This window comes from Nematolebias whitei, chromosome 12 (assembly GCF_014905685.2).
Source record: "Nematolebias whitei isolate Nwh7 chromosome 12, NemWhi1, whole genome shotgun sequence".
NCBI lineage: Eukaryota > Metazoa > Chordata > Actinopteri > Cyprinodontiformes > Rivulidae > Nematolebias > Nematolebias whitei.
Genome location: NC_056509.1, coordinates 16,598,374 through 16,609,437, shown reverse-complemented (window position 1 = coordinate 16,609,437; position 11,064 = coordinate 16,598,374). Strand labels below are relative to the sequence as shown.

General features: G+C 41.8%; 1 protein-coding gene across 1 annotated transcript in view; it reads left to right on the top strand.

Moving 5' to 3' along the window:
• The window catches only part of mcm9 (minichromosome maintenance 9 homologous recombination repair factor), a 41,322-nt gene that overhangs the window by 28,191 nt on the left and 2,067 nt on the right, over positions 1 to 11,064 (top strand). Inside the window, exons 7-9 of the mRNA XM_037686100.1 lie at positions 6,327 to 6,446; positions 7,007 to 7,181; positions 10,124 to 10,326. Coding sequence (XP_037542028.1) covers positions 6,327 to 6,446; positions 7,007 to 7,181; positions 10,124 to 10,326 — 498 coding nt within the window. The remainder of the gene's footprint in view (positions 1 to 6,326; positions 6,447 to 7,006; positions 7,182 to 10,123; positions 10,327 to 11,064) is intronic.

Below are 11,064 nucleotides of genomic sequence, written 5' to 3'. Positions count from 1 at the left end.
TCCAGGTCCTTCCTTTCTCCCTTCCGGACTCCAGGTCCTTCCTTTCTTCCATCTGGACTTCATTCCTTCCTGTCTCCCTCCAGGTCTTAATGCTCAATCTGAATTTTTGCTCAGATCCAGTGTTTTGTGTGGTCGTTCACATTAGAATTTGAATGGCCGTCATCAGACTCCAGTGTAAATTCTCTGGCCCTGATGTGATCCCCGTGCACAGAAGATGTGCAGCAATGTTTAAATTTTACATTATTATTTATTATTATTGAGTTGATTGTTTGTCCAGTGTTTACCTTTGATCTTTCCTTTTGCTGCAACATTGTATTTGTAGAATGGGAGAAACAAACTGAAAGTAAAACTAACTCAAGTATCGATCCATCATGTTAGTATTGATATGGTCTTAACACTAACGTTAGTATAATTTGTTGCTGTGGATTCTGTCATCCAGTCTGTGAAAGATAAAAATAAAAATACAAAGAAACTAGACTTGTTTTGTAGAGGGACATGTTTTGTTCCAAGGTTTAAACTGCCTGAGGTTGGCATCAATAATATCAATATTTGGATCGATTCACTTTTCCCTACCTCACTGATGTAAAAGTCAGATGAAATAAGATAAGACTGCTCAGACTGCAGTTACTTTGAAAAACTTTGGATGTATGTTCAATTAGTACCACATAAACCTTGTAGTGAACTAGGCCTGAGGTCAAGTCCTGACCTTAAGGACCTTATCAGAGTCAGAGTCAGAGTTTCTTTATTGTCATTCGCACCTCATGTGGTACATGTGGTGGAGCGAAATTATGTACACAGGGTCCCAGTTACATCCAACAATAAAATGTATAAGAAAAACAGTAATAACATCTAAGATATGAACTAAGAAAAACATCAACTAAATATACACTCAGCACTCATAACATAAAACATTGAACATCACCACAAACATGAACATGAGTCTGTGAGCAGATGTGCACGCATGAACACATCAACATTGAAACAGATCAGCAGCAACATGAAACAGATCAGCAGCAACATGAAACAGATCAGCAGCAACATGATATGGTTTTTCACAGTGATTATTCTAGTTAGAGATTCATGAGTCTAACAGCCTCAGGGTAGAAGCTGTTCCTCAGTCTAGTGGTTCTACACTTAATGCTCCTTAACCTCCTTCCTGAGGGGAGTGGGGCAAAAAGTGTGTGTGCTGGGTGGGTGGGGTCCTTCATGATGCAGGTGGCCCTCTTCCTGCATCTGGAGGTGTAGATGTCTGTGATGGTGGGGAGACTGACTCCAACAGATTTCTGTGCAGCCTTCACCACTCTCTGCAAAGCTTTTCTTTCTGCAGCTGTGCAGCCTCCATGCCACACATTGATGCTCGAGCACAGGATGCTCTCCACTGCACACCTGTAGAAGGAGGTGAGGACTGAGCTTCCCAGACCAGCTCGTCTCAGCCGTCTGAGGAAGTAGAGTCTCTGATGAGCTTTCTTGATCAGGCTGGTGGTGTTGTTGCTCCAGCTGAGGTTGTCATTCATGTGTACACCCAAGTACTTGTAGCTGGAGACCACTTCCACCGCAGATCCTCTTATGTTCAGGGGGGTGTAGGTGTTTTTGTTCCTTCTGAAGTCCACAATCATCTCCTTTGTCTTCTTCACATTGATGTGAAGGTTATTCTCTCTGCACCAGCTCTCCAGGTGTTCCACCTCTTGCCTGTAGCTGGACTCATCATTGTTTGTGATGCATCCCACCACCGCTGTATCATCTGCAAACTTTACAATGTGACAGCCTGGATGGGTAGCTGCACAATCATACGTGAGCAGAGTAAACAGGAGGGGGCTCAACACACATCCCTGAGGAGAGCCAGTGCTGAGGGTTATGGTGGAGGAGGAGAGGTTGTGGATCCTCACTAACTGTGGTCTGTTTGTTAAAAAGTCTAGTACCCAGTTGCAGATGGAGGGGCTTAGTCCTAGTGTGGATAGTTTGTCCATCAGGGTTTGGGGGATCATGGTGTTGAAGGCAGATGTGAAGTCCACAAAGAGCATACGGACGTAAGAGTTTTTCTGCTCCAGGTGGTTGAGTGCAGTGTGGACCACAGAGGAGATTGCATCCTCTGTTGATCGGTTCTCACGGTATGCGTACTGATGAGGGTCCTCGTTGATGTTGATGGTTGTTTTGATGTGAGTCATGACCAGTTTTTCGAAGCATTTAGCGACTATCGGGGTGAGGGTCACTGGCCGATAGTCATTCAGACCAGTCACTGTAGAGCTTTTTGGGACTGGGATGATGGTGGCAGTCTTCAGGCAGGTGGGAACTGTCTCCAGGGTAAGTGAGGTGTTAAAGATGTCTGCCAGCACCTCACAGAGCTGATCAGCACATTCCTTCAACACTTTTCCGGGGATGTTGTCTGGGCCAGTTGCTTTGTGCGGATTAATCCTCCTGAAGGTACTCCTTACTTCTGCTGAGGTCACGCTGAGATGCTCTTCATCCGGTGGTGAGGTGAGTCTGGTGCTGGGTGGTCTGTTCGGGTCTTCAAAGCGTGCATAGAACTTGTTGAGGGCATCAGGCAGAGATGGGTCTTTGGGACATTGTTCACTCCTTCCTTTATAATCTGTTATGCACTTAATGCCCCTCCACATGCTCCGAGGGTCTTGTGAGATGAATTGACCCTCGATCCTCTTTGCATATGTAGTATGACAAATATATGAAATATATATGCATACAATTTCACGAGTTCCTCATCTTTCTGACTGTGTAAGTCGTGCATTGAATTTTAACAAAAATGTAATGAGAGACGTTATTATCTTTGACCCATCAAAATGAATGTGGTCATTTATTTTCAGAATCAAAGTTTAACATCAAACATTTACATTAATTTGGCAAAATATGAAAATAATAACAGACAAGTTTCACAGAAAATGAGCATCGATCACTCGGCGGTGAACGAGGACTTTGCTTCAGATATTTCTAAAATATCTGTACTGGTTTTGTGAGAGAGAGAAGAGTTTAAGATGAAATGGAGATTTTCTTACAGAGAACTATGTGAGGGAATTAATATCTGTTGACCAGAACGTGCACGCTTCATCAGATCTCAGCTCGCCTCCGGTACACTTTAGTCGAAGAAGAGACCGTTACCTGGTGATGATAGATCAGCTCGATAGAGAATCCTCCAGACCTTTCAGCGTCTCCGTTGAGAGCTGCTGAAATCCTTAGATAGTCGTGCGTGGGTTGTTCAAACAGAAGTTATAATTCCAAACGTCTCTGACTCTCCTGAATTCTCGAATTCTCTTCCATTCACTTCACCATTCTTCATGAATTCCCCATGAATTCTAACCAATTCTCCTCAGAACTCCTTGAGAACTAACTTGAACTGGGAAGTTGCCACATTTTAAATGGGTCGACTTCCGGTTCAATTTAGAGCTTTCTGATTCGTGGATGTACCAGAAAGAGGTGTGGTTTTTGACGTAAGGTATTATCAAAAGTCGAGGTCAGGGAATGAATTTGTTTTCAACATACAGAAAAGATTATTGCAGAATACCAGACTTTTTGGAGCCTCACTCTGTTGTATCTTTCCAAATAGTAAAACATGACATCCCTTTTTCAGTAAACATTTAGTTGACCGAAGCTTCAACTTTCACATACTTACGACTTGGCTCATTTCAGACAGAAAATCAAGAAATGCATATTAACCTGATTTCTTCTTTGAATGAGGAATAAAAATCATTACTTACTGTTTATGTAAAATAAAAATGAGTAGTTCTTTTCAACCTGTAAGCATTGAGTGAAACTAACACAATTTGATTATCAAACATTTGTAAGACAGTAATGATTATAAAGAATTGTCTTTTCTGCTTGATTAATTCAAGAAAGAAAGTCACCAGATGGCTCAGACTGTTTTCAGATCAATGAAAATAACAGTCTCTGTCCATCTGATAGATTTGAGGTCATCAGGGTCAGATCAGGCCAGATCAGGTTCACTACACATATGTGGCCTTGGCCCTCTTAATACCAGCAACCAGCTCTTTTCTTGTCCTACTCAGCTCCTCTGAGTTTCCAGACCTGAAGGCAGTGTTCCTGGCTTCCAGCAGGGTACGCACCTCTGCATTCAGCCAAGGTTTTCTGTTTGGGTAGCTTTTAACATTTCTGATAGTGGAGACTGTGTCAGTACATGTACTAATGTAACCCAGTACTGAGGATGTGTATTGGTCAAGATCAAGCGAACCTCCATTTTCAGCAGCTTCTCTGAAAACCTGCCAGTCTGTTCGATCAAAACAATCTCTCAGTATGGGGCCACTGTCCTGGATCCAACATTTAACTTTCTTTTGAACCGGTCTGGAGCGTCTCAGCGGGGGCATGTAAGCAGGAGCCAGGAAGATTGAGATGTGGTCTGACATGGGACAGAAACTGTCATTTCATTGATTTGAATCCAGAAATACAGGTTGACCCATCCTGAGACTTTCTTTCTTGAATTAATCAAGTGAAAGAAGACTACTTTCGATTATCATTACTATTTTACAAATGTTTGATAATCAAATTGTGTTAGTTCAAACAATGTGTAAATGTTGAAGTGAACTACTCATTTTTAAATCAACTGTGAAACAGTAATAACGATTTTTAATCCTCATTCAAAGTGGAAATCAAGTTGGAATATGTTACAGAGTAATGATTCAATTTCTTGATCGTCTGTTTGAAATGAGCAAGTTGTGTAAGTTGGTCAAAGTTCAAGTTTCGGTCAACTGCAAGTTTACTGAAAAAGAAATGTCATGTTTAACTTTTACAGCAAGATACTAGAGAAGTGACTCCACAAAGTCTGAGTTCTTCATAATATCTTCTGTCTGTTCTTAAACAATCTTAATCTTTTTCCTTGACTTTTTAACAACACCTTACATCACAAAAACACACCTCTGTTGGTCCATCGACCAATCAGAAAGTCCTCAAATAAACCAGAAGTGACCCTTTTTAAAAGGTGCAGCACTTCCTAGTTCACAGCAGTTCTAGAGTTCAGGCTGGAATTCAGGATGCTGGAGGAAGAAAAATCAAGCTGAACGAGAGAAGATCAGGGAATTATGAAATGTCTGTTCTGGATGATCTCACGACTCCCGAGGTTTAGCTGTTCTTACGGAGACGCTGAAAGAGTTGAAAGGAGAGCTCTACACCAACGCTGAAACTATCATCTGCAAAGGTAAAAGAGTCGATCTCAACCAAAGCGTACCGTTGGGTCAAGCTGGTCTAGAAGGAGCGTGCTGTTTCTGGTTATAACAGACAAATTCCCTCCCCATCTCTCTCAACTTAAACTTCATTTCCCATCTTTAAAATTATTCTATCCTGCTAAGAAATCATTCCAGATATTTTTAGAAATGTCTGAAGCAAAGTTTTTCAACCACCGCCGTGTGGTTAATGTCTGTTGTACTGCTGGAAGTGAGAAAACAATCGCCGTATGGTCTTCCTTGTAAAACTTGCTAAATTAGCTATGTTGTTATTTTTCAATTTGCCAATTAATGTAAATGTGTGATGTGTTAAACTTTGATTCTGTTAATAAATGACCCACTGTCATTGGTGAGTCAAAGATAAACACGTTTCCGTCCACATTTTATTAAATTCAATGCACGATATTATCCAGTCCAGTAAAATGAAAGAATCCGTTTAATTTATGAATATATATCAGCATATGTTCATTCTACAACCTGAATCAGACTTGAGAAAAGTGCATTTGTCACATTCCGACCGTTGTTAAAAGATTAATGGGTTGCATATGGACAAAAAATGATTTGAACTGCTTTTGCCTGCAGTGTAAATGTAGCCTTAGTCTCTGTAGCATGTTCTTGCTCTTCCCCGGGGTCTCCTTCCAGTTGGACATGTCTGGAACATCTCCTTTGGGAGGCATTCTTACTAGATGCCCAAACACTCAATATGGAGAAGCAGTGGTTTTATTTTGAGTTTTTCCCAGCTAACCAATCTTCTCACCCTCTCTGTAAGGGTGAGTCCATCTACCCTACAGAGAAAACTATTTCAATCACACATAGACATTAAAGTTCCCTTGCAGAATGAGGGAGTCTCTAGCTGGAGCACCTTCTAGCACCTCTGCTAAGGACTTCAAGAAAGCCGGGTACTTTGAACTGACGTTTGGCCCATAGGCTGTAGACCAAGCTAGGGGGCTATAAGTCTAGATCCACTCCAACCCAGTGCATTAGTGTTTAAAACTGCAGAGATATTTAAAAAAATCTGGGGCGGTTGCGGCAAGGCGCACGGTGGGTGGGGGCTGATGTCTTGGGCATCTCCCCCAGTTGCAGTGAAGTGGTCACCTATGAACACAAACAGCAGTTTATTAATTAATCTCAGTACTTTTCTAGGAGAGTGCCACATGTTGCTGGTTGGTGATCCTGGTACCGGGAAGTCTCAATTTCTGAAGTATGCAGTTAAGATCATATCTCGCTCCGTGCTTACAGCTGGAATCGGATCCACAAGTGCAGGTGAGTCTGTCTGTTGTTGAGTTCTTCTGCTAGTATCTCACTGGGCTTGTGACTGTGAATCAACATAGTGGGAAAATTGGTGGATTTACATGCAACCATTGAATTCTGCGTGTTTGTGACGAGCGAGCTGTTTGAACATGTTTTGAGCAGCTAAGTTTTGAAAAGGCCTATTTTATGTGCATGACATTCAGCACTGTATGGCTGTGTACATTATTTTATTAAACACCTCCTCTCTATTTGTCAGCTGCCCCCATGTTTATGATTTACCGGTACAGTAATCTAGTGGAGGACTCTAGAAATTAGGCGGATTTGGAGCAGTTTTTAAAAATCAGTATTTATGTGGCTTTTAGATCTGAATGTTTTCTGTGAGAGGAGAGCTACTGTGAATGTGTCAAAATCCAACATCTGCAAATTTGGAGACATTTAGAGGCTCTCTTGCAAATACTGTTTACTAACGGCCAAGACCTGTGAAATATTAGTCTTATTTTGTCTCAGCCTGATAATTTCTGACAAGTTAAGTTTGTTTTTCTCAGTTTAACTCTACATTTGATGTGCTAAAGGTCTGACAGTGGCTGCAGTGAAAGATGGAGGTGACTGGCACCTGGAGGCAGGAGCCTTGGTTCTGTCTGATGGTGGCTTGTGCTGCATCGATGAATTCAACAGCATCAAGGAGCATGATCGCATCAGTATTCATGAAGCTATGGAGCAGCAGTCAATCAGTGTGGCCAAAGCTGGGTATGGAAGACACATCTACACTGGATTTTATAAGATAGTTAAAATGGCCTGGACAGGTTTCTAGTCCATCTCAGGACCACATAGACAACAGAGACAAAAAATGTTCACTTTATCATTTACACGTTGTGATTGTCAGAATTTTTGTTACCAATAAAACCAAAAAAAATTGTTATTAAAAAAAAAAAAAGCATCTGGACTTAAATTCTGAACTTGAAGACGTTGTCCTTCCCATCCAGAGTTTTAAGGTCCAAACTGCCTGAGAATTTCTGTTGATGCAGAAAAATTCACAGCAGATTTTTGTCACTCCCCTTCCAGGAACCCCACACCCCAACCCCTATGTCCTTGAGGGGACAAGAACAAAAGCACATTAAAAAGTTCTTCAGACATGTGGATATTTTTTGTTTATCTGAGAAACAGATAGTTCCTGTACAGGCCACTTCCTGAGAACTGTTGGAACAACTCTCCCAGTTTGGGGAGTCACAGCACAGAGTGCTCCAGTGACCACTCGGACTACTGACGCTTTGACTCTCCACAGCCTCTGTCAGCCTGGGTATTTCTCAAGCTTCTCATGCTCCCTCTTCCTGCTGTTCCAGTTACTTGAGATTGCTACATCTATCACCACTGCCTTCTCTTGCTTGTTGACCACTACAATGTCTGCTTGGTTAGCCATCACCTGTTTGTTAGTCTGGACCTGGAAGTCCCACTGTATCTTAGACCTTACATTCTCCACCACCCTTGGTGGCATCTCCCACTTTGACTGTGGGAACTTCAGTTCATACTCTGCACAGATGTTCCTGTATATTATTCTAGCCACTGGTAGGATTTGTTATCAGCCACTTCCTTAATTTGCTGGTGGTACATGCCATACATGGGATTATCTTTCCATGATGGCTCCACTGTTCCTCCCCTTCCACATTGGGTTTCTGCTGCTGCCTGAGATATTCACTCATCAGTTCATTGTTGGGGGCTTTCCTCCTGATGTACTTCAGGATCTTTGTTGTTTCATCCTGTATAGTGGCTCAGATGCTCACTAGTCCTCTGTCTCTTTTCTCGTAGTGTATAGTCTCAGGGTGCTGGACTTGGGGTGGAAGCCTCCATACATTGTAAGGAGCTTTTGAGTCTTCATATCAGCGGCTTCTATCTCCTCCTTTGGTCAGGTCATTTTATGATGGCTCAGAGTTTGTTCTTGCCATTCAGCTGGCTCTTTAGGACCTGTCTTACTCTCTGTATATACTTGGTTGTGGCTGACTTGCTTGCAGACTTATCGTGTAGACGAGATGACTGATAATTGTTCCACTTTGGAGCTGGTATCCAAAGCCACTCTTTGCAATGACCTGGCTAAGAGGGTGCAGGTATGCAGAACAGGAGTGGGAACAGTGCATCACCTTGGTATACACCACATTTGATGTAGACTTGTGCATTTGGCTTTGAAGTGGCCTCTAGAGTTGTCTTCCACATTTACATTGAGTTCTTGATGAAGGCTCTTAGTGTTCTGTTGATGTATAGTTTCAAGCACTTCGGTATCTGTGGTATTGAGTCATATGCTTACCTGTAGTCAATCCAGGCAGTGTACACGTTTGTGTGTCTGGTCTTATTGTCCTGAGCTGTGGTTATGTTGACCAGTAGCTGGTTCTTTACTCCCCTGGTGTTAGTGCCAGTTTCCTTCTGTGCCTCAGTCAGGTATTAACCCTATTCGTCTTAGCCGCTATGATGCCTAATAGGAGCTTCCATATTTACTGTAATATATATAATCCCCACTACACACTGTTGAAGGGTCTGTATTTTTAAACCATTTAAATTGGTGTCTGGGGAGAAGTGTATATTTATAATCAAAAATCCTGATACAGATTGTCCTTGTAGGTCGCAATTTCATCCATCCATCCATCCATCCATCCATCCATCCATCCATTATCTTTACCCGCTTCTTCCTTTTTGGGTTGCGGGGGGTCACTGGTGCCCATTTCCAGCAGTCACTGTGCGAGAGGCGGGGACACCTTGGACAGGTCTCCAGTCCATCACAGGGCTACATATAGACAAATGAGACAAACAACCATTCACTGTCTCACTCACACCTAAGGCCAATTTAGAGTTACCATTCAGCCTAACATACATGTTTTTGGTCTGTGGGAGGAAACTGGAGTACCCGGAGTAAACCCACACATGCACAGAGAGAACATGCAAACTCCACCCAAAAAGGCCTCCGGACCAGGATTTGAAACGGGGCCACCTGCTCACTGAAAGGCAGCAGCTCTGCCAACTGCTCCACCGTGTTGCCCCGGTTGCAATTTTATCAATCTTTTTTAATTGAAGTTTTTTCAAAAGCTCAATCAGGAACTGTATTTTCAGATTTACATTCATTTAGAAGTCCCCTGTACAAGACATTAATTTGTAACTTAGTTTTGTGAATCGTCTTTTGTAAGAATAAACAAAAGAATTAAGACTCTAGACTCCACTTATGGAATATACAATGTAAGGTCAAATACAACAATCATCACATATTAAACAAACTAACCCTGAAAGAAACTCTGCATCATTTTGGGGCGGCTGTGGCTGAGTGGTTAGAGCAGTCGTCCTCCAATGCAAGAGTTGGGGGTTCGAATCTACCTGCAGTCACATGCTGAAGTGTCTCTGGGCAAGACGCTGAACCCCTAGTTGCCTCCGATGTGTGTCCCATTGGTGTATGAATGTGATAAAGCTCTGATTAGTCTCTTTAAAATGATTTGTTCAATTAGCTTTGTAGAGATCTAGTAGAGTGCTGTATGAATGGGTAAATGAGGACACAGATTGTGTTGTAAAGCGCTTTGAGGATCTCCATAAGATAGAAATGTGCTATTATAAATACAGTCCATTTACCATTCTACACCAAGCAGTTACTTTTAGATAAATGTCACTTTGTAGAGTTTGTGTGTGTGTTCTTTGGTCAATATGTTTATTCTGTACAGGATGGTGTGTAAGCTGAACACTCGCACCTCCATTCTTGCTGCAACCAACCCTAAAGGACAATACGACTCCAGTGAGCCTCTCTCTGTAAATGTAGCTCTGGCCAGCCCGTTGTTAAGTCGCTTTGACCTGGTTCTGGTTCTACAGGATACCAGGAATGCTGAGTGGGACCGTATCATATCATCTTTTATTCTAGAGGACAGAGGTGAGGCTGCAGGAGTTATGGACTAAAACTCTTAAAATGGATGTGAAAGGCATAACTGAAATAGTAGTAGCTACCATTTGGCTCCTTTTAGCTTTCTACCTTCACTTATATGACTTGCCATATTGCTGATTTCAGCTGACTTTAGACACTATTTTTTCTATATCTACTATTTTAATAATTTAACCAATTGTTTTGCCACTTCTAGCCATAGTTTTTCTGCTTTTAGGTTTAAGCTTGTGTTTTGCTAATTTTTCTTTCTTTCTTTCTTTCTTTCTTTCTTTCTTTCTTTCTTTCTTTCTGTCTTTCTGTCTTTCTTTCTGTCTGTCTTTCTTTCTTTCTGTCTTTCTGTCTTTCTTTCTTTCTTTCTGTCTTTCTTCTAACAAGGTTGAGTCAGGTCTTCTGTACGGGTTCCTTGTAGAAACATTTTTTTAATCCGAATTACTTTTTCAGTCTGTGGAGCTGCAACCAACTCAGTCTTATAAATAGCACCTTCTGGTGACACCTGCTCCATCACAGCAGAGTTAATGACCTGCTAAGGAGCTAATTCAACTGTTGAAATCAGGTGTTTTAAGTAGGACGACAATTAAAAGCTTCAGGACAGGGACTGTGGACTACAGTCTGGTTCTCCTGACCAAAGCTGTAGATTAATAACTCAGTCAGTATACAACATGTCAAGAAAGAATATATGCAATCTCTCTCTCTCTCTCTCTCTCTCTCTCTCTCTCTCTCTCTCTCTCT